General features: G+C 57.1%; 1 protein-coding gene across 1 annotated transcript in view; it reads right to left on the bottom strand.

The window, feature by feature from the left end:
* Nucleotides 1–4,394: 4,394 nt before the first annotated feature.
* The window catches only part of LOC115287068 (calpain-8-like), a 28,660-nt gene continuing 14,515 nt past the window's right edge, over nucleotides 4,395–18,539 (bottom strand). The window contains exons 3-11 of the mRNA XM_029933346.1: nucleotides 16,415–16,533; nucleotides 15,652–15,785; nucleotides 14,877–15,045; nucleotides 13,844–13,933; nucleotides 12,338–12,423; nucleotides 11,023–11,097; nucleotides 10,383–10,521; nucleotides 6,853–7,000; nucleotides 4,395–4,603 (exon numbers count right to left, since the gene is read on the bottom strand). Coding sequence (XP_029789206.1) covers nucleotides 4,395–4,603; nucleotides 6,853–7,000; nucleotides 10,383–10,521; nucleotides 11,023–11,097; nucleotides 12,338–12,423; nucleotides 13,844–13,933; nucleotides 14,877–15,045; nucleotides 15,652–15,785; nucleotides 16,415–16,533 — 1,169 coding nt within the window. The remainder of the gene's footprint in view (nucleotides 4,604–6,852; nucleotides 7,001–10,382; nucleotides 10,522–11,022; nucleotides 11,098–12,337; nucleotides 12,424–13,843; nucleotides 13,934–14,876; nucleotides 15,046–15,651; nucleotides 15,786–16,414; nucleotides 16,534–18,539) is intronic.

Here is an 18,539-nt window from a genome sequence, read left to right as displayed (position 1 = left end):
GAGTCTGCTCTGATGTGGGCCCCACAGGCCTGGAGCCATAATAAACCCAAGTCCGCACACAGGATAGGGAGGAGGGGCAGGGTCCGCATGCTCCCCAGTGCCCCAGGGAACCGGACCAGGCTTGAACCCCATGGCTGAGCGCAGGTGTCCCCAGGGCAGGCAGGCAGCAGGCAGAGAAACAGAGCCGCCTTCCCCCTACCTCAGAAGGACACTGACTTAGGGACGTTTTGCCATCCTGCTTCTGGCAGGACCTGGAGATTTGAATTTTCTGTTTTTTCCAGAGTCAGTCAACCCAGTAAGAGAAAGGGCCTGGGGCCCATTCTGCCCCTGGCAGCGCAGGGTGGAGCCCGGTGTTAAGTCAAGAGGAGGCAGCAAACAGAAGCTGGGGACACAGGGCTCACGGGGACTCTAGGGGACAAAGGCTGAGGTGGCCTGAGTTCTTGGACACCCCCTGCCCTCCCACGAGGTTGTGGGGTCCTGCCCATCTTCCCCAGCAGGCCCCTTTCCCCACACCGACCAACCTCCTGGCCTACCTCCCGGGCGTATGACTGGCAGGAAGCACAACCAGGATTAGGCTGGGGGGGCTGGGGGAGCGAGGGCTCCATGCCACAGCCACCCATTCCCACAGCACATGTGCCATGGGCAGGACACATCCCACTCCACTGTGGGGAGGCGATCCTGCCAGCCCTGAATTTCCAGTCCCAAACCTGAGTTGCTCTCAGAGAAGGACAGAAACCTGACAGCAGAGAATCTTCATCCCAGAGGACCTCCACTCCTGACCCCCGGGAGTCTGTGAACTCAGAAACCGTGTGGACACGTGGCGGAGTGTCCACGTGTGTTTTCTTAGTGTCCAGCAGTCCCTCAAACAGCCACAGGATTGGAGAGGCATTGAGGCCACAGCCTGGCGGAAGGAGCTGGAGTCAGAGCCAGAAAACGGGAGATTAGACACCAGAGGGGCTGCTAGGCAGCGTCCTCAGGCTCCCAGCCCCCTTCCCTCCTCCCGCTGGAGGCCTGGTGGGAAGTTGGGGGGGTCAGAGAAGCATATGCTAGCTGTTGTGGGTCAATGTCCGTGACACTGACAGGTCATTCCACGAATAGATCTGTCCAGAGATTTTCTAACCTGACAAGGGCTCTCCTCCCACCCGTCACCGCCAGACAGTCACACGCTTCCCGGATGTCCCCAGGAGTTCCCAGAAATCCAAGTCAGTTTTCTAAAACCACCGCTCAGAAAAGCAGGGACCAATGCTGCTGAGGAGAGTGCTAGAGCGCTGATAACACTGATGGCCACTCACTGCATGCCTGGCACCTGCGGGCCAAGACCACACCGCTAGCAAGTCTAGGAGCCGGGGTTCAAACCGTGCACCTGGTCACCGTTAGTCCGAGGACCAGGGCACACGCCCTCAGGCCCAACGGCAGCAGACCCCTCCAAGCCACTTGGGGACAGCAATGACCCCACACTGCTGACACTTGTGACGAGCAAATCCAAAAACAGATCTAAACTTTTTAGAAGGAAAAATGATGGATGCTCCTCATCACACCTATATGACTTTAAAGAGGTTTCTAGAATAAACACGTGTTGTTCCTACAGTACAATATACCATACGTGGAGTCATATGCTATTATTCCAGGGGGGAGATAAATTAAGTACCAAACAACAAAAACCACCAACCCAGGTGTGGACACATGCTGGTACTCAGCAGCCACTCTGCCACCAGGCAGTAGCTATGTACACAGGACTCTTCCGGGAATCCCAGGAAGGAGAAAGGTACTTTCTCACAACACCTGCTTGTGCCTTTAGAGAGATTTCCTAGATGTCTGTCTCCATGTCTGAGATGCAGCGGTGAGTAAGATGTGGTCCTTGCTCTCAAGGAGTTCTTGTGGTGATCATCCCCAGAGAACGTCTGTGCTCCCACTGTGCAAGCAGTTGTTTTTTTGCTACTGTGTTGCATTTTGGGAACATCTAAAAGTGACCACATCTAATCCCCAAGCATGTGTTTGTTCACCCACTCCAGGCCGACAGGCCCTCAAACGTCCAACTGTCACGACTTGGAGATTTCTGGATGGAGGAGAACGGAAGTCCTTGAAGGCAAACACTGTCCCTGTCTTCTTTCAGTCCTGAGGCCCCTACAGACGTGATCCCATGTGCGTGCGCGCGTGGAGCCCTGGGATCCTGGAAACCCTTCCTGACTCTGCAGGACTTCAGCAGGGAAGGTTGGGCCCCAGCCCTGGGGGCTCTTGGTTACAAAGTGTGGGAGCCCCAGACCTCGTGCAAAAGCCCCCCGGAGGCCTGGAGTGGTGCCTGTGAGCTGATGGGGTGTCTCAAGGGGGAGCAGTGAGCACCTGTGGCCAGAAGAGTCTCTGTCATTTTGTTCTTCAGAAAACCTCAAGACCATGGGAGGGGGCCACGGGGAGCCTCCACAGTCATTGGAGTTGAACTACCACCAGACTGATGCAGAAAACAGAACAAACAGGATAAAAGAATGAAAGGATAGTTCCTACTACCTGAATTGCAGGCTCAGATCTGCGCCTCCGCACGGGCACCCTGGCCTTTCTGACCCCCTGGGACGGCAGCAAAGAGGCAGCAGAGGAAAGAGGTCCTCCAGGACACTGGACCTCTACCTGCAGGTGGGGGCAGGGCAGCCGGGAAAGGGGCTCCGGGGGCAGGGGTGGCGGCTGACCCGGGGCAGGGCCGCTGACCGGAATGGGAATGCGGACAGTGAGGCGGGCACTTCTGTCTAATGGACTCATGACACCTAGTGAACTCACCTGGCACTAACCTAGCAGCATGTGTGAACTGTCCTGGAGTTAAAATAAAAAAGGTAACGAACAAGCTAATGAGCGAAGCCCAGGTTTCTCCTGCACCTGCAGAAACATGAGCTCACAAATTGACAGGTGCCCACGACAGAGCGTGTCTGCCCAGCCCCGTTCAGCCAAGACCGAAACCCACATCTGCTCACATCTGCAGACACCCCACCGAGGGGCAGATGGTGGCGGTGCTCCGAAGGCCATCCCACCCACCCTGAGTGCCCAGGGGTGCGGACAGGGCGGCTCTGCAACAGGACCCCTCACGGATCAGCCCCTCCATGTGCTGCCCCCACACATGCCACCAGAGAAACGAGACGGGGACAGAGGACCATGGAGGGGATGGCAGGTAATGGGAGCAAGGAGGATAAACCCACACATGAAAGCCCGCACATTTCCTCCTCCAACGTCTGCCCTGAACTGACCCCTTCACGGGGCCCCTAGACCCCAAACACACAGCCTGAGACCGTGCCTGGCATTTCTGGGTGAGCTTTCCTTCACCGGCTTCATATGCTCCCACCATCTGTCCCTGAAAGCCTAGGGCCTATCTCCCACCCACTGCCTTCTCTGCCCTGCACAGAATGGCTCAGGCACACAGACTGCTCTATCTGAGGGTCTCACCCATTGGATGTGGGAGACATATACCCCCACCCCCCCTGGGGAGGGAGATGCCTCCAAGCCGGGGTCTTTGGCAGGAAGGGCCAGAGCCTAGGAAATGTGGCCCTGATGAATAAATGGTTATGATCCTTAACATATAAAGAACTTCAATATATCAACAAGAAAGCCCCACCAAGCCAGAGCTCGGTGTTCTGAAAGTTTTCTACCTTTGTGGGTTTCCAGCTACCACATTCCCCAACTCCCTGAAACACAAATAAAAGGAGGAAAAACAAATAGCAGTAAGTAAAATGGCACAGCTGACGGCCATGTTCTTTCAGGAAGTATTTCACTTTTCTGAAGGATTAGCTTCCCACCCAAGACCTCCAGACCCTCTAGGCACCCAACAGCGTAAACCAAATCTTTACCAGCATTCCTCCCTTCGACTCCCAGTCCCCACCCAACCTGGGTCACCACCAGATGGGAAATGCCCAGCTCAGTGACCCTTCATGAATTCTGAAATGTTGGCCCTGGTGGCCCCCAATCGTGGAAATTCTCTCCCCACCCAGTCCCTCTCTCCTCCCTGGGGACCCAGCTCTGTGAATCCCTTTAGTCACTGTCTCTGGGCAAGGAGCTGGCAAGACCACAGGCTGTGTGTACCTGCAACCACGTATGTGGTGTGGTGGTGGGGGCAGTATATTGTGTGTGTGTGTGTGTGTATGTGTGTGCATGTGTGTATGTAGGGTGTGTGTGTGCGTGTGCATGCATGTGGGGCATGTGTGGAGGAGGCCCTGCTCCCTCCGGCTCCCACTCTCTGGGCCCAGGGGCCTCTCTGCTGAGGGAAACCCTCCAGATGTAACTGGAGCCCCTTCTCTCCAGCCTTGACCGTCTTTAGCAAACAGTCTATGCGGCCTACACCCCGTAGATGGAATAAAGGGCCCCTGGGAACAGGGAGTTTGCTGAGTCCTTCTGGGACCAGCAGAGGTGAACCAGGCATGTCACCTGCCAGCCCCCTCGCCCTGCCCTGAGAACCCCTCCGGGTCCTGGGAGGGCTGGAGGGTCGACGGCACCAGCAGGTACTCCCCCGAGGGCAGCTGCAGCCAGCGGGTCACCTCCCTCAGGGTGGTGTGGGTCCCAGAGCGCGCCCACAGTCTGGAGGCCCAGGAAGAGGTTCTGGCCCAGGGGCGTCGTTGATGGAGCTCCGCCCCTGCACAAAGCGGGGTGGAGTCAGTGTCCAGGAGGATCATGGAGCACCGGGGAGGAGGGGGGCTTGGATCATGGAGGAGGGGGGCGTGAAAGTTTGGTCGTGGTCTGGTTTGGGGATTTGGGATGGCTGATCATTAACATCGGGCTGAGAGAGGGGAGGCCCCAGACTCTGCTGGGGACTCACCCGTGTCCGTCACTGCGTGTATTTAGGACCCATCTGAGGAACCACCTTGGGGGCCCCGCAGCACAGGCCCCTGCCCCCTCCCCAATAAAGAGCATCAGGGTCTCCAGGGTGCCCCACACTTCCCGTTGGGGATCCATCCTCACAAACCACTCACTGTTTGTCTCACCAACCCTTCTCTGCGACTGTAACTGGTCGTTGCTGGGCCCCCACCTCAGGACCCTGTCCAGATTGGGGAGGTGGGGGAAAGTGGCGCTTAAATCCTGTTCTGCTAGGCAAGAGTGCCTACTGCCCGCTGATGGGGGCCAGGGGAGGCAGGCGGGGGAGACGCTAGTCCCACCAGGGCCCCTGGCTGCCCTTGGAGGCAGGGTGCACCCAGTGACCCAACTGTTTGTGATGGGAGGGGCTGGTGTGTGACACAGGCTAATTAGTGGCCGAAGGTGCCCGAGCCGGGACCACTGTGATTAAGCCTCCATGACTCGGTGTCTTCATGCCTGCATGTGATGCTGCAGGGCTGTGACTTCCGTGTGACCCTGCAGCACCCACCCCAGAGGGGACAGTGTCCACCCATGGTTGCAAGACCCTCTTTGGATCACAGGTCTGCTAAGCAGGTGTGGAAAGTGGGGCCACCTGTCCCCCACTGCTGGGTCAGGACTCCACAGGGTTCCCCAGGCAGGCCCTGCTGAGCTGGGTCCGAGGACCTGGGTCTTAGGTCAGCGGAGTGCTGGGGACCCCACTCTGTGAACTTGCACATTCTGGGCTGGAGAATGCTACAGGTGCGGCCAGCAGGGCCACAGCCAAGGGCAGGGTGTCATTCACATGTCCCTGATGACGGGTTGGGTGGGGGAGGGTGGGGGACAGGGGACCAGCAGGGAAAGGCTCCCAGTAAAGCTGACTTGGGGAAGCACACTCTTTCTGAGCCAGCTGGGAAAGGGACACACGGTCCTGGAGCCCAGTGGGACAGGAACAGAGCCATGGCTTCTGACCTGGACACTGAGGCAAGAGGGGCCCCTCTGTCCTTCCAGGGCCCCCAGGCCCTTGGCCCTTATGTGCCGTCATGGCGTGGCCCAGCTGGGAGCAACAGTGCAGGTCAATGGTGGGTGGGTCCAGGTCTGGCAGGAGCGTCCCTGAGGACCTGTTGGAAGTGCACCCGCCCCAGACCTGCAGCACCGGGAGCTCTGGGATGGCCATGTTCTCACAACTCCAGGGGCCCCAGACTAAAGACCTGGTGGCACCAACAGCACAGGATCCATGGTGACTCGTGAAGGGCCCTGGGAAGCACACTGTGTGCCCATGTGACCTCTCTCTCTCTCACAAAAGGAACATGTCTGATGGGAACCACCATCCCCAGACCTGACACAGACTCGGATTTAGTTACTTCCTCGTAGGAAGAGCTGAGGGCTCCCCACCTTCCATGCAATCACTTCCTGTAATCACGGACACGCCTTTGAGAGCCAGCAGGCAAGTGGTGACCTGTGTCTGCGGCCCTGGACGGAGGCACCGGCTGGCGCCTGAGAAGCTGGCCCGGTTCAAGGCCCCAGGAAAGTGGAGGTACGATGCAGTGGGAAATACACCTCTCTGTGATTAGCGCAGTCGACCCCCAAGGACCGCAGAGAGAGCAGTGGTTCTCAACCTCGGCTGCATGCTGGGGACCCCCAGAGTTTCTGCCATAGTAGGTCTGGGGTGCAGCCTGGACGATTTTTTATAGCTCCCCAAGTGTGACCCAGGAGGGGCTCGGGGGAGAGGCCAGAAGGAAGCGGCCGGACGCTGTGCAAGCCAGGCCGGGCCCCACCCCGGAGGCGGCGCTGTCTGTCTGGGGCTCTCCCTTTGGCTGGCCCAGCACATGGAGAAGTGGGGAAACCCAGCGAGAGCAGGGAACCCCAGGTTTGAGCATGACAATGATCCTGTGTCACTGAGGCACAGGAAAAGCCGGGGGCAAAAAACATAAAGTTTTGTTTCCATCTCTTATCAGAGATTAGGGCGCTTATTTGTGCCGGCTAGATAAGGAGGTGCCTGCGGTAACCACCTGATTCAGATCGGGTCACGGCACACAGGGGCAAAGCTCACACCTGTCCCCTCCTCGGGGGCAGGGCGGGAGCCAACCTGGTCTTTGCCACCCACCAGGGGCAGCAGCTCGCGGGATGGTGTGGGAGGAAGCAGACGCGCCATCCCCAAGGAGAGCCACCTCTGCCTGTGCTGGATTACCTCTCTGGGGACCTGCAGCGCAGAGGAAAAAAGAAGGTCACCCATCACGGCAGGGCCCCCCCTCTGTGCCTTGTGACCCTCCCCACCTCTTGCACACAGACTGTGAACTTCTGGCATTAGAAAATCCCCAATGGGAAGGCCGTCTGGACACCAAACCCTAGAAATCTGAAGGGGGAAAGGCTCTAGGTTTTTAATTTCTGTTCTGATTGAACAGCCTGCTGGGACCCCCAAGTCCCCCAGGACCCACATCCCCAGGGCCAGGACCCCAGGTCCCTCAGGACCCACACCCTGGGGGGCGGACGACATTTCACAGACCAGCTCAGAGAGCACAGACCCGGAGAAGCAAGGCCCATGGAAGTAGAGGGACAGTCACCTTAGAGATGCAGGATTTTGGGTGCAAATGAGAAGCCTGCCTGGCCTGAGCCTGCTGTCACAGCAGGAAGGTAACAGGGGCCAGAGGAGGACAGACACCAGGGCTCTTTAGCCTTCAGGACATCAGGGCTGCTTCCCAAATGGTATCAGCTTTTAACCTACACAGGCCTCCAGATTGCATGTGCACAGAGCCCTCGAAGTCAATTACAGGTGCTCCCCACACCCCCAGATGCTCCCCACAACCAGTGAGGACTTGATACCTGACTAGACGACACCTTGATCCTCTTGCAGGGATGGAATGTTAACCCAGTTCATCTGTAATCACTGGGCTGCACAGTGAGGTGGCCTGCCTGGCAGACAGCAGCTGTCCCCCAGAGAAAGGTGACCTTGCCTGAACCTACCCGCTCCTGCCTGGAACCCCATATCCCACTTGTGCCTATACCTGGAGCTCCTTCCTCCTTGCCAAATGGGACATGGCCCAATTCACAAGTCACTGAATACAAGTCTTTAACGTCCACTCAGCTGAATTTCGGTTTTTTTTTTTTAACAAATGCTTTTCTTTTTTTATTATTATTAATTTTTTAATGCTTTTTATTTATTTTTGAGAGAGAGAGAGAGAGAGAGTACGATCAGGGGAGGGTCAGAGAGAAAGGGAGACACAGACTATGAAGCAGGCTCCAGGCTCTGAGCTAGCTGTCAGCACAGAGCCCGATGTGGGGCTCAAACCCACAAACCGTGAGATCATGACCTGAGCCGAAGCCAGACGCTTAACCAACTGAGCCACCCAGGCGCCCCTGAATTTCAGGTTTTAATGGCCCTTGAGAGCGGTGACCGTGTCTCAGCCACCAGCACAGCACCAGGCACAAAGCAGACATGCACTAAACCATGTGGAAGTGAGGTGGGGAAGGGTACAGGGCAAGAGCTGGGTCATCCAGGAGAACATGCAGCTGCGTGTAGGCAGGCATCCTCGAGCGCTCTTTGGGGTGGTCAGCCTTCCCCTCCCCCCCTCCCCCTCCCTCACACCAGCGGACACATCCCATAGCATCAGGAAACTTGGCCCGGGTTGATTTGAGCAGCCAGAGTCCCAGACATGCTGTACTGGGACTATTCGAGGTCCGATGGCCCCAGGGCCACACCAGAACTCTCACAAGTAAGCTCTATGACTTCCCGGGGGATCTGTTAACACCCCCTGTTCTCAGTTGTGAAGACACCACCTCCCAGAGGAAGGGGGCTTGTGGAGGGTACAAGTCATACAGAGACAACCCGTCTGACGGGTGTCTGTTCCCTCGCAGAGAGGGCCCCTGGCCCAGATCACAGCCCAAAGCAGCTCTGGGGGCTAACCACCCATCCCCTGGCAGGGACCTCCCTACGTGGCCATGGTCTTGCGGCTGTGAGGACACATGCTCTCTCTCATTTGATGACACATGAGGGGTAATAATTGTGGCACCACATACGGGTATTTTATAAGGCTGCTTCACTTAAGAAATGACCTTAAAACTCTCCCAATGCAGTATCTACACAAGCCAAGGCACAGAGTTCTAGTGACAGAAGGAAGGGCAGAGCCTGACCAAAGATGGGCCTGACGGGTATCTCCTCATGGGGCCTCAACACTTTACCAGGGAGGCACCCTGGGGGAGGAGGCGGCTGGGCCCTGGGGGAGGGGATGGAGGGCAGGGTGGGGGGTGGGGGTCTGTCACATCCTCTGGGAAGGGCCCACCTGTATGAAATGACAAGGCTTGTGCAGGTGACCAGGAGCCACTGACGATCAGTAGTAATATTATCTGATCGACCCCACCTTCTTATTTCCATGTCAGGACTGTTTATTTAGGGCTCAAGCGTGTGGATTTCAAAGGCAAGTATCTGGCTTCTAACATCATTGCCTAAGACAGGAACAGTGCTGACGGGGTAGTGATGGTGACCTTGCGCATACAGGGACCTCAGTCCCCTCCCCCCCATAGCCCTGAGCCCCCTGAGTGATCCATGATGGTGACCTTGCACGTGCAGGGACTGAGAGACCTCAGTCCCTGGCCCCCACAGCCCTGAGCCCCCTAAGTGATCCATGCAAATTTCTTAGCATTCCTGAAGAGCTTGCTAATGGTGAGCATATTTTAACTTCTCCCAAATGCAACCTTACCGCAATCTCCACATTTTTTGTTTACTCCTCAATGGAACCAGAGAAAGAGAAAGGCCCATAAAAATACTCCACCCATTCATATAACACTACCCGGTTTACAAAGTGCCTTCTGAGGTGGGTGTTATCACGTACCGTGAGGATCTAGAAACAAATCTCAGAAAAGGGAAACGAGCCTCCAAGGGCCGGGCAGCTGTCCAACCCAGCGGGTGGCCGCTCCCCTCAACCACCAGTGTGGGGCCCTGGGTCCAGTGGGGACAGAGGAGGAGACGTGGCCTGCTCTCCTGCAGAACTTTATTACAGGGCCGCTCACACAGCAGGGACGCAGCCCTGTGCCCAGCTCTGTGTCAGGGCTGACGGTCTACACCAACCAGCATGTCGGCCTCAGAGTGCGGAGGGCAGGGGGCCTTACTGGGGTGAAGACAGTGGGCTTTACTTTCCTTCATTTCTCCATAGAGACGTGGCGTGGGTTTCTCTGCTTCCCCATCTGTGCCGCCATGGCTGATGGACCCTAGAGCACCCTGGGCCTATTGGTGACGTCCTGGGAACAGGGAAGGCCTCACAACTGCAGCAGGATGGAGGCCCAGGCGGGGGAGGGGCTGCAGATATGGGTGGTTGCACCAGGCTGTCCCCGCCAGGGAGACAGAGGGAGAGAGAGGAGGGGCTGAGCTGGGAGCACAGTGAACAAGGACCACACACGTGAGGGGCAGGGGGTACTGGGGGGCATGAGGACACCCCTGATGGGGGGCAGGTTGGGGGTGTGAGGACACCCTGAACACACAGAAGGATGGTGCACAGAACGCACAGAAGAACACACCAGAGCTCTGGCCTCTGGTGGGGGGCTGCTGCCCGGGCCCCCACGGCCCTCCACTTTACTCAGGAAGCTCAGGCAGGGGTGGAGCCCTGCGTCCAGTGGCAGTTGAACAGGACCAAGTTCCATTTGTGCAGCTGGTCGCTGCTCAGGGAGTCCGGGGACAAGCTGCAGATCTCCAGCCGGGAGAACTGCCTCAAGAAATCTGAAAATGACATCCTGGAGGCAGAAGGGACAAGGGCTCCGGGTCAAGAGAGCAGGGCTGCAGAGGAGAGACGAGGAGGGGCAGCCTGGCGGGTGGGACAGAGAGGGGCTAGGGCCGGTCTGACCCTCTCTATGACCACAGGGCCGCTGTCCAAGTCCCTGCTACGGTCAGCACCTCGTTTTATCGGGGACCCCCCCCCCCCGCACAGTAAGGACCAGGTAGAGACGGAATTGCCACTTTGGAGCCTACAGACACGTCCTCTGACTTAATTCAGGCAATGCCCCGCAGATGTCCCCAGGCCAGGCCACATTCGTGGCCATCCCTGTCACCTGTCTCCCCCTGCCAGCTGGAGGAGGCCCAGCCTTGCTGCCAAGTCCAACTTAGCAGGAGGACGGGCCCAGACAGTACAGCCTCGATGCTGCAGACACGCGGGCACAGGGGTAAGGGGCCAGGGGGAGAACCATCCCCAGGGGGACCCTGTAGCATTCTGGAACATTCCCACAGACAGCGCTCACCAGAACTCCCCATCCTCAGCTCTCTTGTCCAGCTCCTCCTTCTGCCGGGGGTCTATGAGATTCCATTCTGGTGCACTGGGGAAATAATAAAATTAGGGTTTTTTTTTTTTATGTTTATTTATTGACAGAGAGAGAGAGAAGGAGAGAGCAAGTGGGGAAGGGGCAGAGGGAGAGAGAGAGATAATTCCAAGCAGGTTCTTTGCTGTCAGCACAGAGCCTGAAGCAGGGCTTGGTCTATGAACCATGAGATCGTGACCTGAGCCAAGGTCAAGAGTCTGACCCTTAACCGACTGCACCCCCCAGGCGCCTCCTAAAATATTTTAAACTGAAGCAGAGGTGGTCATCTGATCAAGGTCATCTGCAGTGCACGCAGTTTGGGGCAGACGTCCCCGCAAGGGCCACAGACAGACGTGAGAGCCCCGCGGGCCAAGGCAGAACAGACCGTGGGGATGGGGGCGCGCCTGGACGGGACACGGACCCCACGGCGCATGCAGTGTGACCCCGCTCATGAGGCATGGACTTTGCCCTGACTTTACACTCAGAGCCCCTTCTGAGGCTGAGGCTCCCGGTCCGAACACAGAGCAGGTCTGCAAGAGGAGGCCCATGAAGGCCTGTCATGCATGTCTATCCATGTCCACACTAATGTCCACACCCACATCCACACCATTGCCTACACCCTTGTTCACACCCGTATCCACGCCCATGTCTACTCCTGCACCTCCAGCTCGGAGCTGCCTCAGCCTCAGAAATTGGCTGCATGTGACAAAGGCCCTCCAGAGCCTCAGTGCCATTGTCTGGCATGGGCCTCATGCAGTGGCTCCCCCAAGGTTGGGGATATTTGTGGAGGGGTTCACTCCCATTTCCTGGGAGTTCTCGTCCACGGCCTGTCTGGGCCTTCTTGACTTTGTTGGAAGGACCAGTGCCGGTCCCATCATGGGTGAGAGCACCACTCGCATCTGCTCGCCACTGCCTGCTGGACTCTGGGGTTGGACCCACTTCCCAAGTTTGGCCTTGGCCAGACCAGGGTCTGTGGGGTTGAGGCGTCCATGTGAGGGTCTGGCCTCACTTGGGGCCATCATGGAGTGGCAGGTGAGCAACAAGCAGACCTTCAGGGACACGCAAAATTCCACCGAGCTGCCAGACTTGCAAATGCCAGGCAGAGACCCCAGAGCAGAGGCACCAGCCAGGTGCTGAACGCCATGCCCCACCCAGAGCCACGCAGCACCCCTCCAAACACGCTGTCCCAGGACCGAACACGACACCGTCCTCATGACGCCCTCGCAGGGGGAGGCGAGAGCGGGGAGGGAGAGCCTACCTGTCACTCCACGCCCCCGTCCACTCCACTTCGCCCCACGGGTTCCGGAGTCTGACCAGCTTCTCGGGACGGCCCCGGAAATCCACCTGCCAAGGTCCACACAGGAAAGCACCTGAGCCGTTGTGTCCAGGCGGCCCCACCCCCACGTCTGCCCAAGGCTCGCACTCAACTTTTCAAACTAAACAACCACACTCTTATTACAACACGTTTTCAGGACACAGCCAACAGCTCTGTCTTCCACAATTTGGTAGAATTCATAGTGTGTCTAACAAGTTGGTGTTGGCTCAAACTCGTGTTTAGATTTCATCGTTGACGAGGAAGAACTCTGCTCTTACTCCAGAGGCCCAAGGACGGCAGACGCCCTCCAGACAAACAAATGGCCGTCAGCACTCACGGAGCAGCGGCTCTGGACTAGGCAGGGCGCTAAGCGGTTCAAAGGCATTATCGCCTCATTTAACTTGATAGGGGTCCTGTGAGCTGGGCGCTGATGGCACCTTTATTGTGCAGCTTAGAAATCCTAGACTCAGAGGGTTAAGTTATCCAAGGACGGCAAGTGGTGGAGGGAGGGTGGGCACCCAGGCAGCTGTCCACAAGCGCACAGCTCCGGCCTCCCCTGCTAGTTACTGAACACTCACTAGCAGCCCTCATGCCTGCATTTTGCAACCATGCACACAGACACAATGAATCATTAGGTCCTTGGTGTCCTGCTTTGCTTTTTATCCCCCATCATGCCCCAGCCCTAGGCTTATACATTCCTGCTCTGTCTGGACTCACAGACCAGCTTTACTGAAGAGGATATTTGTGAAACACAAACACATCCAGTGAACAGCCATTTCATTTTAATAAATAACAAAAACTGAAATAGCCATCTCATTTCCCTTTTTGCCTTGGCCATCTGGAAACCCAAAGCAAAATTTATTTCTCAACAGTAGCACTGTCTTTTTGCCTGGATGGTCTGCTGTGTTTTGCCCTCATGCTGTGGTTTGGCTGTGCATATGCTCTTCTCTGTAAACAACTGCAAATCCTTTTAGGAAGCGGGCAGAGTCTAGTAAATGAAAACACTGGAAACCGTAGCCCGAGCTTTCCAGTACAATTGGAAAGCAGGGAAACCAGCATTCCTTCCTGCTGTTACACGCCCTCCGGAGAGCAGACGTCAATGCCTTCACCCCCTTTGGGACCCTACAGGTTTCCACCACTTCACCTGCACACATACACTTAGAATGAGTGTAGAGTCTGGCAATTTCTACACTTTCTCCAGGGCCTCCCCCATCCCCGAGTCACAGCTCACGGCGGGGTGGAGGGGAGGCTGCATTTCCGAGAGTCTACGGAGCTGTGGCTCTCACAGGCCATGTTATCCATCTCCAAGTGGGTAAGAGTCAGAGGGCCCTTGCAATGAGCGTCAGGGGCAGCCAGAGAGGGATCTTGGGGGACAAGGAACGTCCCAGCGGCTGCCCCTCTCAGGGTGCCCTGGACCTGTGCAGTGTCACCTCCCCTGCCCGGTTCTACCTCTTCGACTCCAGTGACAGAGTAGGCGTGGCTCTTCACCAGCTTCTGGCAGGTAGTGGTCTCTGCTTCTACCTCGGCTGCACCAGAGACCTGATTGGGAATGAAGTCCAGTGCTGGTGGTTGATCCTGACCCTGACCTTGACCCTGTCACTGACCCTGACCTTTACATTGACCCTGTCACTGACCTTAACCCTGGCCTTGACCCTGTCACTGCCTTGTCACTGATCCTGACCCTTACACTGACCCTGTCACTGACCCTGACTCTGAACCTGACCCTGATACTGACCCTGACCCTGTCAGGGCCTTGCACAGTGCGGGGGTGCAGGTGCAGCAGTGACCTCAGGAAACAGAGGAGCCCTCTCTATCCAGCCCTTCTAAGCAGGACCAAAGCACCAGACTCACAGCCTTTAAATGCCTCTGGAAGCTGGAGTGTCACCCACTCCCCAAGGGTGACCCCCTGCTGCCTATCCAGGATGGTGAGCCTAGTTCTCCAGTATTAGCACCAGGTGGGCCTCCCTCTTCTTCTCCAGGCCCCGCATCGTCTCTCCACTGAACATACACTTACTTAGGTAGAGACTTTGCGGAGAAGTGGGTCCACGGGTGAAACCACTGGGTGAGGGTGGGAGAAGGGGCAGCAATAACAGACCAGCCCAGGTGCCCACACTGCCCCTGGGGTCAGCACAGCCAGCACCCTGTTCCGGAACTGTTTCCCTTTTCCTCGGGGGTCCCAAACCCCATCGAGTATGTCCCTCATGTATCTGTTTCCTAAACCTATGGTTACTCAGCAGAAAGGGGGCAGCACAGGAGGGAACAGATCTCTGTTCTCAGGACCTCACCCCTGCTTACCCAGGGGGATCCCACAAGGGAGCCACAAATTAGGTCCCGCCTCCCTTCCACATGCTGTGACCCGTGTGTCACCAGACTTGCCCTTTCAGCCTGGATGTTGCTCTGGCCCAAAGCATCCCAGCCGAACACCCTCCCCCCCGCCCCGCCCCGCCACACAAGGGGAACAGAGAGGCCTGCACTGGCTCACATCGATGGAGCAGGCCAGCAGACACCCGGCGCGGAGGGCCTTCCGGATGATCTGAAACAGGCCGGCCGGAGGCTTCCTCAGGTCATAAAACTCACATATGCCGCCTGTGAGGTCCTTAAGCCCCTCCACCGTGGAACCCCCTGTGAGAGCCTCGTAGGAGCCACGAAGCCTGTGGGAGAAGAAGGAGGGTGCACCTTCCACAAGTGTGGGGCCGCGTGGGCTGCTGCTGGGACACAGCGTGGACCAGAAGGTAAGGGAGGGCCCTCTGCCGATTTTGCTCTGGCCACGTTCACAGGAACGAATGTCAGGCCACCTCTCACCAAGCCACCCACCCCCTTAAAAAGCAAAGTTCAGCCTTTGCAGAGCTGACCCTGGGGGTAGAGGGCATGGGCATGGGCAAGGATGAGGGGACCCTCCCTCAGGTGGGGAGTCCCCCGGGGCCTTGCTCTGGGAAGAGGGCTGGAAAGGAATGGGATTAGAGGACAGGAAGCCAGAAAGTGACATGTGTCAGATCACACGTGGAGCACCCACAAAAAGGGGGTGGCCTCCAAGCAGGGGTCAGCATCTACGTGCCCGGTCCACTCGTCCTCATCACTCCCAGAAAAATACACATGGACCTAGAAGGGAACTTGGGGTCCCAAGAGGACAAAACTAGGCACGGAGGCCGAGGAACTCACCTCTGATTCACATGGTCAGGGGGGCAGAGCTGAGCCGTGAACTCCTGGCCCCGTGCCCAAGTGCTGGGGGAACTGAGCCCAGGTCCCTAGTCACTCACTTGGCGTAGGCCTTCTCCAGCAGGGCGCCCCAGAACTCGCCGCCCGTCCCGGAGCGAAGGAACAGCAATTCCCCATTCTTGGTGGGCAGCCTGTCGTCCACGATCACGTCTACCCACTGGCCGTACCGCCAGAACTGTGAGCGCACAGACAGGGAGCAGCAGGGCCCCTGAGCTCCCAGCTCCCACAAGAGCAAGTTCTGGTCTCCCACACCCACAAGAAAGCAGAAAACGCAAGAGGAGCGAACTTGCCTGCATCGCACAGCAGGCAACTGGGCCCCAGGCCTTGGGACCCTCACCCCAAGGGGGCTTTCCTCCTCAAGGCCACACGGCCAGAGAAGTGGGTACATGGGGGCCATGACCTTCAGACCCAGGGGAGCGCTGGAAGCCCCTGGAGGGACCCCCAGACTGTCTATGATTCCGTGGGTCTGGGGTGGGAGGTAATCCTGGGACACGTGGGTTTCAACAGCGAGAACAGCTTATAACGTGGACTGTTTCCAACAAATACAGCACAGAAAATGTGTTTTCTCTTCCTTATGATTTTCCTAATAACATCTTTCCTCTGACTCCGTTTATTCTAGGAACACAGTGTATAATACACATAACATACAAACTACGTGTGAATCAACTGTGTATAACATCGAGAGGGCTCAGGTCTACAGTAAGCCATTGGTAGTGATGTCTGGGGGTGTTCAAAGTCATACACAGATTTCTGGCTGATCCCCAATCCCCATGCTGTTCAAGGGCCACAGGCAAAGCCCAATACCTGGAAATGAAAGATCCCTGCATAGTCCTGCTGGAAGTCCTGGTCTCTGGGGACCACGCGGTAAAGCAGCTCCTCATTCAAGGTGAGGGAGGCGAGGGCCGCCAGGAGCCAGCAGTCACCTGCACCGGGACACGGGGATGCTGGTCAGGCTGGCCCACAGGGTCCCTGCCCTCTCTGACCCTCACCGTCCTGTTCAGTCCACCCCTTCTGGGTCAGATAGACTCTGTCCTTCACCCTCTGAAGGTCATAGGCAGCCCCTGAGGCTTCACTGGGCGTCTTGTGCTCTGGATGAAAACTTCTCTCCCCCCCATTCCTGAAAAAAAAAAAAAACACCTAAAACCCTCCATCCTTAAACCCTTCCCATCCCTGAAGCCCCCCATCCCTGAAACCCCTCCATCCCTGAAAACTTCTCCCTTCCCTGAAAAACCCCATCCCTGAAACACCCAACCTGAAAAAAAACCCATCCCTGAAACCCCCATCCCTAAACTCCCCATCCTTGAAACTCCCACCCAGAAAAAAAACCCATCCCTGAAAACTGACCATGTCACCTCCAAGCACCCGATCAGTGGGTAGAGGGGCTCGACAACAGAAATACAGAAAACACGTGAACTTGACCCATGTCTCCTGCTTTCTTAAATCCTCTCCTACCAAGAACCTGACCTCCAGTCAGACTCGGATGTGCAAGAGCGTGCCCTGGCCACCCCCTGAGCTGCTGACCCCCAGTCTCTTGGTGCCTCTGCCTGCAAGTCGCTGCAACGCCACCCCCTCCGCACTGCCGCCCCCACCCCCCGGCCACACGTCTCTATTCCGTTGTGTTTCCCAAAGAGTGTATCTAAACCTCTCTGTGCACCTCAGGGTCACAGTCAGCACTTAGTGTGGACTCGGAGCTCCTCCAGTGCTCAGCGGAGTCGTGACCCCAGCTCAGGCCCAGCACCCTCCCTCTGGCACTGATCTTGCTCCCTGCTGAGCCGCCCTGGGCTGCCCACCTCCAACACCTTAGACATTACAAGTCAAGTCACAGACACTAAATGTCCCTCCATGGCTAATATCCAACAGGGCTGCCCAGCTGACAGAGCTTAATTTTCCTTCCATCTGCCTCACTCGTGATGTCCCTTGGTGCTCCCCCACCCCCACTCTCACAGAGCTCAGGGCACATGCCGTGGGTTCACAGTATTCCCGCCAGCAACAGTCAGGGGTAAGCAGATGCTCTTTGTACGGAACACGCCCGGCAAGCATGTGCCCCTTCAGAGAGGCCTTCTGGGGGGTGGACATTTATTCTGTTGCTCAGAACTTTCCAGGCACTTATTTGGGGGCCTGCCTCGAAGTCAGGGCCACATGCATCTCAACACGGGACAAAGCTTTGATCTTTGGCGGTGTTCAGTTTTCAGAAGCAGTCACGAGGTTCCGGTGGTAAATAAATCGAGCAGAAAAGCAGGGATAACTGTTACAGACAAATCCCTCCTGGCCAGCCACCTCCCAGTAAGGTCTGGCAGAGGAATGGTTAGAGTTTGGAGCAACCAGGTGGTTGGAACTGGGGGGTCCCGGGTCACTGACCTCAGGGGAAGTAGGGTTATACTCACTCAGGTTATACTGTCTATCAAAATAAAAAAAGTCTTTTTTTTATCCCACTGAAGTCATGACCTCCTGGGACCACCCCCCACCCCTGCATCCATGAGCTTCAGGGCCACCAGGAGGCAGCAGGCAGACCCGAACCCCAATGACGAGGCGCTCTGTCAAAAGAGGTTTTAAGTCCAGGAAGAGACAGCCATCCTGAGTCAGGCTCTGTTACCACAGAAGTTGCTAAATCAAAATCCCTGTGACGTGTCACAATCAAAGCCTGAAGGTCTGAACACCTAGTGTCACTGGAAACCACAGATGTAAGAACTCGGACACTGAGGGAGACGCAGAGCAATGTCTGGGCCCTGGGAGGGTGGAGGAGGGAGAGAGGCCAGGCGCTGGAGGCCCGCAGGCCCGCGTGGAGGCTGAGCAGTGGGAACCAGCAGCAGATGGGCTGAGGACGGAGCCACAGCAGCAGGTGCACTGGGGACACTGGGGACAGGATACCGGTGGCTGCACAGCACTCGGGGGTGGCAGTGGGGTAGAGTGGAGGGAGACAGCCCAGCTG

The sequence above is a fragment of the Suricata suricatta genome, chromosome 3 (genome assembly GCF_006229205.1).
Source record: "Suricata suricatta isolate VVHF042 chromosome 3, meerkat_22Aug2017_6uvM2_HiC, whole genome shotgun sequence".
NCBI lineage: Eukaryota > Metazoa > Chordata > Mammalia > Carnivora > Herpestidae > Suricata > Suricata suricatta.
Note: the sequence above shows the minus strand (reverse complement) of the source record. Positions and strands in the feature narration are given on the sequence as shown.